Below are 14428 nucleotides of genomic sequence, written 5' to 3'. Positions count from 1 at the left end.
GAAAGGTTTTATTCTTTTGAGTTTCCACATTGAATGAAACATTTTCTTAGTTGTATTTTTCGCATGGTTTTCTAGTGTGAAGGAGGCACTAATAGTTATGCCACAGGAGTGGGGGTTCCAAACCGCGGGATGATCCAGGGTAGCAGTGGATAAGATCTTTATTCACAATCACATACATACACCTATTATCGAAGACACCACCAGCATGCTGGAGCTGCATTCTACTGCAGATGCAAGTTCCAAATTCGGATGTAGCAGCACTTCATATTGTAAGGCGCAATTATTTTGTTTTTGGTTCACGGTCCTATAACAGAGGACTCCTGAGGAAGGCTTGAAAGCTGAAACATGGCCTGTGTTGAGTCCAGGTTTGTCTGGGACTGTGTATTTGGATCCAGGACTGTGTATGTATGTGATTGTGAATAAAGATCATTTTTTTACTGTCACCTTGGATCATCTTGCGGCTCGGTCACTTTCACTCCTGTGGCTGTTTTGCTTTGTTTTTGTGGAAGTGTGTGTTTTCTCCTTGTTTGTGGACTAATAGTTATGCACCAGTCACATGCGTAAATGTTTAGAATGAGAGCATGTATGCATAAATGTGTGCACATATGTGTGTACACGCCTGATATGCACCTTAGTGCTATTCTAGAACTCTGTGCACATCTCTGATGGTACCTAGTTTGCTGATGAGCGTATGCACAGGCAGAATGCAGGCCGGTGCAAGTACTTGCATCTATGTGCATACGCACATATCTACCCGCTTGTGCTAGTATTCTATCAAGGAAAGTTGGTACCTACATTCCTTTGTAGCATATGCGCCAATCAGATTCACTTCGGGCACCTGTATATAGGCACACATTACCCTCTCTATGCAGAAAGTCTGCAAAAATACATAGATTTGGATGGGCTGGAATGGAGCTTTTCAAGGGGTTCGATGACAACTTCAGACATTTTGGAACAAGGACAAGACCAGGTAGACTTCTACGGTCTATGCCCTGATAATAGCATGGAGAAATCATGATCAGGGTATATGTTGTATCATCTCATACCTTATGTAATGAGTTTATTTATTTGTTGCATTTGTATCCCACATTTTCCCACCTCTTTGCAGGCTCAATGTGGCTTACAATACATCATGAATAATGGAATTACATGAGAAGGTATACATTTAGTAATAACAGGAGAATTTTGGGTAACAAGGTAGTGGTAAAACATCTTCTTGGGCAGACTGGATGGACCATACAGGTCTTTCTCTGCTGTTATCTACTATGTTACTATGATCAGTTAGAGACCTACTACAAATCTGGAAAAGACAGAGGTTATGATTTCCAGGAAAAGCCAAAAAATCTCCAGCACAAATTCCAATCTCACCTCGGTAGCAAAGAGCTAGTACATTCTCTCAACTATGCTTGCCTGGGCCTGACAGAGTCCATCTGTGAGTTTTAAGCTGGCTATACTGACTGCCATATAGGGCCTCTGCACTACCTCTAATGCCCACCTAGGAGGTAAAGTTGTTGGCTTTTTTTGTGCGAGTAAAGTTACCCTGCTCGCAGAAGAATACATGCTGACAAGAACACATGTATTTTTACACAACTTGGGTGTAGGTGTGTTCAGGGGAAGATTGTGGGAGAAACATGGATGGAGTTACATGTTACGCACACATTTTATAAAATACACATGAACATTTACACCTCCCAAACAGGGCAAGTCTTAGCAATTGTGGGGCCCTGTGCAGACCAGTTCAGTGCCCCCCCCCCCACCTGCCACATAAGCCATAATTTATCAGTTTGAAAGGAAGTTTAGAGCTCTTGGAAGCCCACCTTACCCCATACTTTGGTATACATCCATCACGTTTCAGTAGAGAGCAGCAGCAATTTTCATATCCCGTCAGCTGCCGAGCCTAGAGCCTTCTCACTGCTGCATCCCGCCCTAGTAGAAGCAGGACATGACATCAAAAGGGGGTGGGACGCTGCAGCAAGGAGGCTCTGGGCTCAGCAGCTGACAGGATATGAAAATCGCTGCCGTTGCCAGATGCTCTCTACTGAAATGTGGATGCACATTAAGGTACGGAGCAGGGAGATGTTCAGAGACAGGAGGACAGACGTGCCAGAGATGCAGGGCCCCTAGTGACCGCCCCTGTCGCCCCTGCCTAAAACTGGCCCTGCTCCCAAGCAGGCATTAATGTCTGTGGCTTCACCTTAGTGATAGCTACAGCTTTTAAGGGTCAATTTTATAAAGACACATAGGTTAGATGGTTATTATTATTTTATTTATTTACTGGGATTTATTAACCACCTTTAAGAAGAGATTTATTATTATTACTACCGTCTTTTATCCTGCAAAACTCCACAAAGTTCGCTGCGGGTAACAACAAACAAACTGAACAAGCTTCAGGAATTACAGTACATAAACCAAAATGTACAATCATATCTATAAAAAAATCATAACCAAATGTCCAAACTAACTGCTTTGAGAGCTGGTCAGATTCTCTGTTTTCATAAATACTGGGATCACCACGCCATCTGGAGGCTCCAGTAGGCAGTGGACCATGACACCCCAGGTAAATCAGCAGGAGTAATATTACAGTAATCAAGTTTGTAAAGAAGTAGAGAGACCACCAAAGCATGAAAGGAATTGTAATCAAAGAAAGTATGTACACTACGTAACTGTCGTAGTACAAAGAAACCGGATTATAGAAGAGAAGAAATATGGGGAACAAAAGATAGTTGTTACCCCATAGTAAATGACGGCAGATAAAGACCTGAACGGTCCATCCAGTCTTCATAAGAACATAAGAGTAGCCATACTGGGTCATACCAATGGTCCATCTAGCCCAGTATCCAACAGTCACATTCATTATCAATTCATGATTAAACCAGCAATGAATGTGGTATAAAATACTTGATCCTGGTCTTGCCATTTCTGGGACAGAGCATGTAGTAAAAGCAGTTAGCTTAGTGAGGTTTAAAAAAGGTTTGGATGGCTTCCTAAAGGAAAAGTCCATAGACCATTATTAAAATGGACTTGGGGAAAATCCACTGCTTATTTCTAGGTTAAGCAGCTTAAAATGTTTTTTACTTTTTTTGGGATCTTGCCGGGTACTTGTGACCTGGATTGGCAACTGTTGGAAACAGGATGCTGGGCTTGATGGACCTTCGGTCTGTCCCAGTATGGCAAAACTTATGTATTTATGTAGACTACAGAAGTCCACCTGGCGCTGTCCTTACCTTACAACAAAGGGAGTTGCTGTCTTTAACTGTCTTAAACTGTCTTGCCATATATGGGACACAGACCATAGAAGTCTGCCTGGTACTGGCCTTAGTTTGTTGCAGCCAGAGTTGCCATCTAAACACTTGACCCATTCAACACACATTCACTCATTTAAGTTTACTTTTTATACCATCCATTTCTTTTTTTTTTTTTTAACTTTATTTATTGATTTTAAAGCAACATAATAATTATAAAAACATATAACAGCATATAATATGGAACAATGAAAAAAAAAACAAAAACATACAGGTCAGTGAGCTGATAAAAACAAAACAGTATGCGCAACATACTTTAGAGAGCTAGTTCCCTTCACAAGATACATAGTTGTCTAGCAGCAACCATGCTCTATGGAAAGAGGAGATGCAACCAAATCTTATGGCAGCCATTTCCTCATATCGCCTATAAGAACACAGCAGATTCCACCATTCGTGATATGATACAAGCTGATTATTCTTCCAATGTAATGCAATCAGATGAAGAGCAAGAGAAATCATTAAGTTAAACAGTTGTAAAAGGGCTCCATAGTGAGTAGCTGAGCAGTGTTCCTTCAGGCCCTTAGGTAACCTTGTTTAACCCTTCCCAGGTCTTCTTCATTGAGTCCATCTGTGATGACCCCGACATCATTGCTGAAAACATTATGGTGAGCATGTGCACTGTCACCATTTCTTCTGTCTCACTGGCAGAGAATCCCTTCTGTCTCTTTCTGATCCCGTGTGTTTTTCTCTCCCAATGACAGCAAGTGAAACTGAGCAGTCCTGATTACAAGGACTGCGACCGGGAGGTAGTGGTGGAGGATTTTCTGAAGAGGATTGACTGCTATCAGATGTACTATGAGCCCTTGGATGATGAGAAGGACAGGTGAGAGCTGGGCACTGACGTTTGAGGACAGAGGGATGAGAGGGAACGGGACTCCTTTGCTGAGAGGGAGGTGGGTGGGGTGCAGCTGAAGTCACTGCTCAGTGTCAGTGCCAGACATTCTCCACACATTACGCTGAGAACTCGCCTTTGGAAAGGTCTCACAGCCTGGGCCGCTATTTGTGCAGCTGTAGGGTTGAGGTAGTTGTTGTCCTTAAAACCTGTTCCGTAGAGTCTTGGCTTCTATTTGTGAAAAGGGATTAAAAAGGAGAGGTAGCTTGGCTTTCTGCTGTGGTTAGGATGCTGCTTCCTAAACCAGGCTCCAGGTAGCCGATGTAGTAAGCTAGCTGTAGAATAGTGGATTAAGCTTTGATGCACAGCTGGGAAAAATGTTTACTCCCAGTGCAGCAAGCTAATAACATGCACGTTACCCTGACATTAAAACATGCAGAAGAAAACAGTGCACAGTGCAGTGGTAACATGCTGCCATTTAATTTTCTTTTCTTTCTCTGAATGCGGATTGGCTCACTCACTGACAGGAATAAAACCAGACTTTTCCATGAAGCTATCTGGTCCAGGGCACCCACCTTTGACCAGAGGACCTCTGATGCTGTGACCCCCCCCCCCCCCCCCCCCCCCCAGTCTATCCAGCTTTCTCATTCACCTGTTATTGGAGTATGCAGCAGTTTATCTTATCCCTTCAAGAAATGTGTTTTATAAGTACATAAGTATATAAGTAATGCCACACTGGGAAAAGACCAAGGGTCCATCGAGCCCAGCATCCTATCCACGACAGCGGCCAATCCAGGCCAAGGGCACCTGGCAAACTTCCCAAACGTACAAATATTCTATACAGTGGTGGAAATAAGTATTTGATCCCTTGCTGATTTTGTAAGTTTGCCCACTGACAAAGACATGAGCAGCCCATAATTGAAGGGTAGGTTATTGGTAACAGTGAGAGATAGCACATCACAAATTAAATCCGGAAAATCACATTGTGGAAAGTATATGAATTTATTTGCATTCTGCAGAGGGAAATAAGTATTTAATCCCTCTGGCAAACAAGACCTAATACTTGGTGGCAAAACCCTTGTTGGCAAGCACAGCGGTCAGACGTCTTCTGTAGTTGATGATGAGGTTTGCACACATGTCAGGAGGAATTTTGGTCCACTCCTCTTTGCAGATCATCTCTAAATCATTAAGAGTTCTGGGCTGTCGCTTGGCAACTCGCAGCTTCAGCTCCCTCCATAAGTTTTCAATGGGATTAAGGTCTGGTGACTGGCTAGGCCACTCCATGACCCTAATGTGCTTCTTCCTGAGCCACTCCTTTGTTGCCTTGGCTGTATGTTTTGGGTCATTGTCGTGCTGGAAGACCCAGCCACGACCCATTTTTAAGGCCCTGGCGGAGGGAAGGAGGTTGTCACTCAGAATTGTACGGTACATGGCCCCATCCATTCTCCCATTGATGCGGTGAAGTAGTCCTGTGCCCTTAGCAGAGAAACACCCCCAAAACATAACATTTCCACCTCCATGCTTGACAGTGGGGATGGTGTTCTTTGGGTCATAGGCAGCATTTCTCTTCCTCCAAACACGGCGAGTTGAGTTCATGCCAAAGAGCTCAATTTTTGTCTCATCTGACCACAGCACCTTCTCCCAATCACTCTCGGCATCATCCAGGTGTTCACTGGCAAACTTCAGACGGGCCGTCACATGTGCCTTCCGGAGCAGGGGGACCTTGCGGGCACTGCAGGATTGCAATCCGTTATGTCGTAATGTGTTACCAATGGTTTTCGTGGTGACAGTGGTCCCAGCTGCCTTGAGATCATTGACAAGTTCCCCCCTTGTAGTTGTAGGCTGATTTCTAACCTTCCTCATGATCAAGGATACCCCACGAGGTGAGATTTTGCGTGGAGCCCCAGATCTTTGTCGATTGACAGTCATTTTGTACTTCTTCCATTTTCTTACTATGTCTCCTTCTCGCCCAGCGTCTTACTGATGGTTTTGTAGCCCATTCCAGCCTTGTGCAGGTGTATGATCTTGTCCCTGACATCCTTAGACAGCTCCTTGCTCTTGGCCATTTTGTAGAGGTTAGAGTCTGACTGATTCACTGAGTCTGTGGACAGGTGTCTTTCATACAGGTGACCATTGCCGACAGCTGTCTGTCATGCAGGTAACGAGTTGATTTGGAGCATCTACCTGGTCTGTAGGGGCCAGATCTCTTACTGGTTGGTGGGGGATCAAATACTTATTTCCCTCTGCAGAATGCAAATAAATTCATATACTTTCCACAATGTGATTTTCCGGATTTAATTTGTGATGTGCTATCTCTCACTGTTACCAATAACCTACCCTTCAATTATGGGCTGCTCATGTCTTTGTCAGTGGGCAAACTTACAAAATCAGCAAGGGATCAAATACTTATTTCCACCACTGTACATGTTATTCCTAGAATTGTGGATTTTTCCCAAGTCCATTTAGTAGCGGTTTGTGGACTTGTCCTTTAGGAAACCGTCTAACCCCTTTTTAAACTCTGCCAAGCTAACCGCCTTCACCACGTTCTCCGGCAACGAATTCCAGAGTTTAATTACGCGTTGGGTGAAGAAATATTTTCTCCGATTTGTTTTAAATTTACTACACTGTAGTTTCATTGCATGCCCCCTAGTCCTAGTATTTTTGGAAAGCGTGAATCTAGTGTGTTCCCTTAGTGAACTTGAGAGAAGAAGAAGACCAAAAGGAATCCCACGTAGAATGTAATGAAACAAACAACAGTGCGAAGGTGGAGATGGCTTGAGAAACACCAAGAATGCAGGATGATCATAGGTTTCCAAAAAACTTTATTTCTTATACTTGCAGTGACATACAACACCTGGCACGGCACTGTATTTCAGCATAAAGTGCCTGCTTCAGGGGTCACAAAGTATTGATGTGTCCAGAGAAAGGTTTGAGTATGGTAATAGAATGTTGCTTCAACAATCGTGTTGTCGGTCTTGAAAAAGAGCTTTGTTTTGGCGATGCGCCTATGGCAAACTGCAGTGTAAACACATTGCCACAACAAATGATTTCTATACTCAAACATTTCTCTGGATACCAGTGGCATTCCTAGCCTCGATGACACCCGGGGCGGATCGCCGATGCGCCCCCCCTCCCCCGGGTACAGCACCTCCCCCCCCCCGGCGAAATGACACCCCCCCGGGTGCCCGCCGCTGGGGGGAGGGTGCCGCGGCGCGTGCCTGTGGGCTCCGAGTTCGCTATGCTAACTTCGCTGGTTCGCTGCAGCTCCCTCTGCCCTGGAACAGGAAGTAACCTGTTCCGGGGCAGAGGGAGGGAGCTGCAGCGAACCAGCGAAGTTAGCGTAGCGAACTCAGAGCCCACAGGCGCGCGCCGCAGCACCCCCCAGCGGCGTGCACCTGGGGCGGACCGCCCCCACCGCCCCCTCCTTGGTACGCCACTGCTGGACACATCAATACTTCATGACCCCTGAAGCAGGAACTTTATGCCAAAACACGGTGCAGTGCATGTCATTGCAAGTATAAGAAATAAAGTTTTTTGGAAACTTATGATCATCCTGCATTCCTGGTGTTTCTCAAGCCATCTCCACCTTCGCACTGTTGTTTGTTCCCTTAATAGACTTACCTGAGAGATTTAAAAGACATTGCTAATCAAAGCCCCCTAAAATATAATTAATTGGGGTCATCTTTGACTCCTCCCTCTCCTTCTCTGCACATATTCAGCAGACTGCTAACACCTGTCGTTTCTTTCTCTATAATATCAGCAAAATTCGCCCTTTCCTTTCTGAGCACACTACCAGAACCCTCTTCCATACTCTTATCACCTCTCGCTTAGACTATTGCAACTTGCTTCTCACAGGCCTCTCCTCTTCAATCTGTTCAAAATTCTGCTGCATGACTAATATTCTGCCAGGGTCGTTATGCTCATATTATCCCTCTCCTCAAGTCACTTCACTGGCTTCCTATCTGTTTCCGCATACAGTTCAAACTCCTCTTATTTCCCTCCCCTTGTCCCTTCCTCCCTTCTCACCCATTACTTCCCTTACCCGTAACTGTCTTTTCTGTCTGTATTATTATTGTACGCTCTTTTGAGCAGGGACTGTCTCTTTGTATCAGGTGTTCAGCGCTGCGTACGTCTGGTAGCGCTATACAAATGCTAATAATAATAATTGACCTATAAGTGCATTCACTCTGCAGCTCCTTAGTACCTCTCCATTCTCATCTCTCATCTTTCCCAGGGAAACTGTGTGCACACATTTACACCTGCTGTGCACACATTTTCTGGGGTAATTTAGGCTTAATTTTTCAAAAGTATGCAGGGAAAAAGGAAAGCCCTAACCAGTCCCACTCCTGGTAACAGATCAAGCAAAGTTGTATGTGTGCAGACTGTACCCACAGATCAGGTGAGTCATTATATACAGACCCATATGCATGGCTAAAGCACTGTTTTACATATGAAAATGCTTTTGAAAATCACCCTCTCTCCGTTTATTATTCTGTATTTACCTAGTATACTTACCTTTGTATTTTGAGCATGTAGATTTTGGAAAGGCAAATAATAAATTAAATGTGGTGACTGTGGTGTTTCCCTTCTCTCATAGCGCTCTTTCTTACATTAAGATATTCAATGTGGGCAGCCGATATCTTGTGAACAGGGTGCAGGACCACGTGCAAAGCCGCACAGTATACTATTTGATGAACATCCACGTCACGCCCCGCTCCATCTATCTGTGCCGCCATGGTGAGAGTGAGCTCAACCTGAAGGGAAGGATTGGCGGCGATTCAGGGCTGTCTACCCATGGGAAACAGGTACAGAGGGAGGAGAACAGGACACAGAAAGAGGGAAGGCGAAGGCCTGAGACAAAATGCAACAAAAGTTTGGCGAGATAGAGAGTGATGGAGGGTAAAGGTGAGAGTGCAAGTTGTATATCGGACATTTAAAAAGTCTCTCTTTCATTTCTCCTAGTTTGCGCACACGCTCAGCGACTTTATTCGCTCACAGAATATCCCAGAACTGAAGGTGTGGACGAGCCACATGAAACGCACCATCCAGACAGCAGAGGCTCTGGGGGTTCCTTACGAACAGTGGAAGGCCCTGAATGAGATTGATGCAGTGAGTGTGCTAATGACATTGCGTCCTCTTTCTCTTACCCTGCTTATGTAACACTGGCCCCTATACTGTCCCTTCATCCTTCACACCTACACCCCTGCGTGACCTAGGCTTAGCGCAGAAAGCTGTGTGAACAAGTTATAGAACAGTGTCAGTTGTACACGTAACTTAATGTAATAATTAGCTACTAACTGGTGTTAACAACCAATTATTGGCTATGAATGGTATTGATTATCATTAATTAGCACTTACACACATAACTACCATTAGTATTCTATAAATAGAAGCTTGCCAGGTGCCCTTGGCCTGGATTGGCCGCTGTCGTGGACAAGATGCTGGGCTCAATGGACCCTTGGTCTTTTATTTATTTATTTATTTATTTATTGCATTTGTATCCCACATTTTCCCACCTATTTGCGGGCTCAGTGTGGCTTACAATAAGACATGAATAATAGAAATACAGTGGTGGAAATAAGTATTTGATCCCTTGCTGATTTTGTAAGTTTGCCCACTGACAAAGACATGAGCAGCCCATAATTGAAGGGTAGGTTATTAGTAACAGTGAGAGATAGCACATCACAAATTAAATCCGGAAAATCACATTGTGGAAAGTATATGAATTTATTTGCATTCTGCAGAGGGAAATAAGTATTTAATCCCTCTGGCAAACAAGACCTAATACTTGGTGGCAAAACCCTTGTTGGCAAGCACAGCGGTCAGACGTCTTCTGTAGTTGATGATGAGGTTTGCACACATGTCAGGAGGAATTTTGGTCCACTCCTCTTTGCAGATCATCTCTAAATCATTAAGAGTTCTGGGCTGTCGCTTGGCAACTCGCAGCTTCAGCTCCCTCCATAAGTTTTCAATGGGATTAAGGTCTGGTGACTGGCTAGGCCACTCCATGACCCTAATGTGCTTCTTCCTGAGCCACTCCTTTGTTGCCTTGGCTGTATGTTTTGGGTCATTGTCGTGCTGGAAGACCCAGCCACGACCCATTTTTAAGGCCCTGGCGGAGGGAAGGAGGTTGTCACTCAGAATTGTACGGTACATGGCCCCATCCATTCTCCCACTGATGCGGTGAAGTAGTCCTGTGCCCTTAGCAGAGAAACACCCCCAAAACATAACATTTCCACCTCCATGCTTGACAGTGGGGACGGTGTTCTTTGGGTCATAGGCAGCATTTCTCTTCCTCCAAACACGGCGAGTTGAGTTCATGCCAAAGAGCTCAATTTTTGTCTCATCTGACCACAGCACCTTCTCCCAATCACTCTCGGCATCATCCAGGTGTTCACTGGCAAACTTCAGACGGGCCGTCACATGTGCCTTCCGGAGCAGGGGGACCTTGCGGGCACTGCAGGATTGCAATCCGTTATGTCGTAATGTGTTACCAATGGTTTTCGTGGTGACAGTGGTCCCAGCTGCCTTGAGATCATTGACAAGTTCCCCCCTTGTAGTTGTAGGCTGATTTCTAACCTTCCTCATGATCAAGGATACCCCACGAGGTGAGATTTTGCGTGGAGCCCCAGATCTTTGTCGATTGACAGTCATTTTGTACTTCTTCCATTTTCTTACTATGGCACCAACAGTTGTCTCCTTCTCGCCCAGCGTCTTACTGATGGTTTTGTAGCCCATTCCAGCCTTGTGCAGGTGTATGATCTTGTCCCTGACATCCATAGACAGCTCCTTGCTCTTGGCCATTTTGTAGAGGTTAGAGTCTGACTGATTCACTGAGTCTGTGGACAGGTGTCTTTCATACAGGTGACCATTGCCGACAGCTGTCTGTCATGCAGGTAACGAGTTGATTTGGAGCATCTACCTGGTCTGTAGGGGCCAGATCTCTTACTGGTTGGTGGGGGATCAAATACTTATTTCCCTCTGCAGAATGCAAATAAATTCATATACTTTCCACAATGTGATTTTCCGGATTTAATTTGTGATGTGCTATCTCTCACTGTTACCAATAACCTACCCTTCAATTATGGGCTGCTCATGTCTTTGTCAGTGGGCAAACTTACAAAATCAGCAAGGGATCAAATACTTATTTCCACCACTGTACATTTGTTACGACTAAGTTATGGATTACATTGAACAGAGTTGTACGAGACATTCGAATATCAATGGGAGTATAACAATGGGACATCAACATAGAAACATTAGAAGGAGACAATGGGAAAAAAGGGCATTGAAAGTATCATGGTACATTGTTCCGTAGGTAGGTGAATGATTGACTGGATAAAGGGATGTGGGATCAGAAGTGGATGTGTATTGAGTTGGTGAACAGTGAGTGTGGTTTCTAAGTGTTTTGGCTTTTTCCGTAAGTTTGTTCAAACAGGTGAGTCTTTAGTAGTTTACGGAAGGAGGCTTGTTCGTTAGTCGTTCTTAGGTTGCGCGGTAGTGTATTCCAAGACTTCGTGCTCATGTAGGAAAAGGTTGACGCGTATATCGTCTTGTATTTCAACCCCTTGCAAGTTGGGTAGTGAAGGTTGAGGTGAGTTCGGGATGATCTTTTGGCGTTTCTGGGTGGTAGGTCTATTAAATCAGTCATGTACGCTGGGGCTTCACCGTAAATGATCTTATGGACTAGTGTGCAAATTTTAAAAGTAACGCGGTCTTTGAGTGGAAGCCAATGTAGTCTCTCGCGCAGTGGTTTTGCCCTTTCATATTTAGGTTTTCCGAGGATGAGCCTGGCTGCTGTGTTCTGGGCTGTTTGAAGTTTCTTCAGTATTTGCTCTTTGCAGCCTGCGTATAATGAGTTGCAGTAATCCAAGTGGCTGAGGACGAGGGATTGCACTAGGCTGCGGAAGACGAATCTTGGGAAGAATGGTCTTATCCTTTTCAATTTCCACATGCTGAAGAACATCTTCTTGGTTATGTTGTTTGCGTGGGTTTCAAGTGTTAGGTGGCGGTCGATAGTCACACCGAGGATTTTTAGCGTTTCTGAGATTGGAAGTTTTAGGTTCGGTGTGTTTATCACGTTGTATTCGGTTGTGTTGTATTGGGAGGTGAGTATCAGGCATTGGGTCTTTTCTGCATTTAGTTTCAGGCGGAATGCATTTGCCCATGTGTTCATGATATGTAGACTTTGATTGATTTCGTTGGAGATTTCTTTGGTGTCTTGTTTGAATGGGATGTATATTGTCACATCATCGGCGTATATATATGGGTTGAGGTTATGGCTTGATAGGAGTTTCGCTAGAGGGATCATCATTGGGTTAAATATGGTTGGTGAAAGAGGTGATCCTTGTGGGACTCCACATTCAGGTATCCATGCTTTGGACGTGGTTGAGTTTGATGTCACTTGATACGAACGCAGGGTTAAGAACCCCTTGAACCAGTTCAGGACACTTCCTCCGATGCCAAAGTATTCAAGTATGTGTAGTAGGATTTCATGGTCGACCATGTCAAAGGCGCTTGACATGTCAAATTGTAGGAGGAGTATATTGTTGCCGGTTGCAATTATTTGTTTGAATTTGGTCACAAGGGTGACTAATACTGTTTCTGTACTGTGATTCGAACGGAATCCTGATTGGGCATCATGCAGTATCGAGTGTTTGTCTAGATAGTTTGTGAGTTGTTTAGTTACCATGCCTTCGGTTATCTTGGTTATTAGTGGTATGGATGCTATTGGTCTGTAGTTCGTTATTTCGTTCGTGTTTTTCTTTGTATCTTTAGGAATTGGTGTGAGTAAGATTTTTCCTTTTTCTTTTGAGAAGAGTCCATTTTGTAACATGTAGTTTATGTGGTTTGTTAGGTTTACTATGAATTTTTGAGGAGCAGATTTCATGAGGCTATTCGGACATATGTCTAGTTTGCAGTTGGATTTGGCATATCTTTTGAGAGTTTTAGAGATGAGGTCTTCTGATAATAGTTCAAATTCGGTCCAGGTTCTGTCTGCTGGGTGTGTTCCTTCTTCTGGATCTAGGCAGTCTAGGAGAGTGGTGTATTCTATAGGGCTGGCAGGTGTTTTGTGTCGCAATAGTGTAATTTTCTCCTTGAAGTATTTCGCAAGGTTGTCGACACTTGGTATATCTTTGCTGTTGTTTGTAACAGGTGTGGTGTCTAACAGTTTGTTCACGAGGTTGAAGAGTTTATGTGTGTCTTTGTAGTTTGGTCCTATTAGTGTTTTATAGTGTAGTATTTTTGTCTGTTTGATGGTGTATTTATATTTTCTCCGAAGTTGTTTCCAGTCGTTTAGTGTTTGTTCGTCTTTCTTTTTGTTCCATGTTCGTTCAAGTCTCCTGACTTGTGTTTTCAGTTTTTTCAGTTCTTCGGTGAACCATGGATTTGCATTTTTCCTGTGTGATGTTCTGGTTTGGACTGGGGCGATTTTGTTTAGTGTTGTTGTGCTTATATCGTCCCATTCTTGGAGGAATTGGATGGTGTTGGCGTTTATGGTCCATTCGCTCTGGTAAATCTGTTGCCAGAATGTTGTGGGGTCTATTTTTCCTCTTGTTGTGTAGGTTTTTTGTTCATGTTTGTTGATTGTGTTTAGTTGTGTTTTTCGCCAGTAAAGAGTGACATTTGCTTTATGGTGGTCTGACCATAGTGTAGGTGTCCATCTTGTGTTAGTAAGTGTGATAGTTGAGTCCGGTTCGAATCTGTTTGTTATGATATCTATCGTGTGTCCTTTTTTGTGGGTTGGTTGTAAGTTGGGTGTTTGCAGGTCCCAGAGTTTTAAGAATTCTTTGAGTTCCCGTGTACTTGTTAGTGTGTCGTTTTCTAGGTGTAGGTTGATGTCGCCTAGTATGAGGATGTTTGAGGCTGATACGCAGGTATTCGAGATGAAATCCATGAGTTGTGTTTGGGTGTCTTGCCATTTTCCTGGTGGCCTGTAGAATAGGATTGTGTTAAGGTGTCCTATTAGGCTTGGATGGCTGATTCTGGTCGATGCAATTTCAAGTTGTGGTGAGGTAGATTCGCCTGTGATTGTGATGGTGAATTCAGGTTTGTATATTATCGCTATTCCGCCTCCTCTTTTTTTTCCATTTCTTGTCCAGTGCGTGATTTTGTATTCTGGTGGGCACGCTTGTAAGATGGCTGGGTCTGTGGGACTGTGGAACCAGGTTTCTGTGATAAATAAGAGGTCTAATTTGTCTGTGATGATCCAATCTAGTATGTCTACTGAGTTTCTTACTGCTGATCTTGCATTGATGTATCCTAGTTGGATTGGGTGATGTGGTTCCATGGT

The 14428-nt window shown here is 44.0% G+C and overlaps 1 protein-coding gene across 4 annotated transcripts in view; it reads left to right on the top strand.

The window, feature by feature from the left end:
• The window catches only part of PFKFB1 (6-phosphofructo-2-kinase/fructose-2,6-biphosphatase 1), a 79336-nt gene that overhangs the window by 39973 nt on the left and 24935 nt on the right, over nucleotides 1–14428 (top strand). For all 4 annotated transcript variants that reach the window (XM_030194041.1, XM_030194042.1, XM_030194040.1 and 1 more), the window contains exons 6-9: nucleotides 3851–3907; nucleotides 4004–4125; nucleotides 8732–8939; nucleotides 9097–9243. In XM_030194041.1, coding sequence (XP_030049901.1) covers nucleotides 3851–3907; nucleotides 4004–4125; nucleotides 8732–8939; nucleotides 9097–9243 — 534 coding nt within the window. The remainder of the gene's footprint in view (nucleotides 1–3850; nucleotides 3908–4003; nucleotides 4126–8731; nucleotides 8940–9096; nucleotides 9244–14428) is intronic.

This window comes from Microcaecilia unicolor, chromosome 2 (genome assembly GCF_901765095.1).
Source record: "Microcaecilia unicolor chromosome 2, aMicUni1.1, whole genome shotgun sequence".
Lineage (NCBI taxonomy): Eukaryota > Metazoa > Chordata > Amphibia > Gymnophiona > Siphonopidae > Microcaecilia > Microcaecilia unicolor.
The sequence above is the reverse complement of the archived record's forward strand: the minus strand, read 5'-3'. Positions and strand labels throughout refer to the sequence as shown.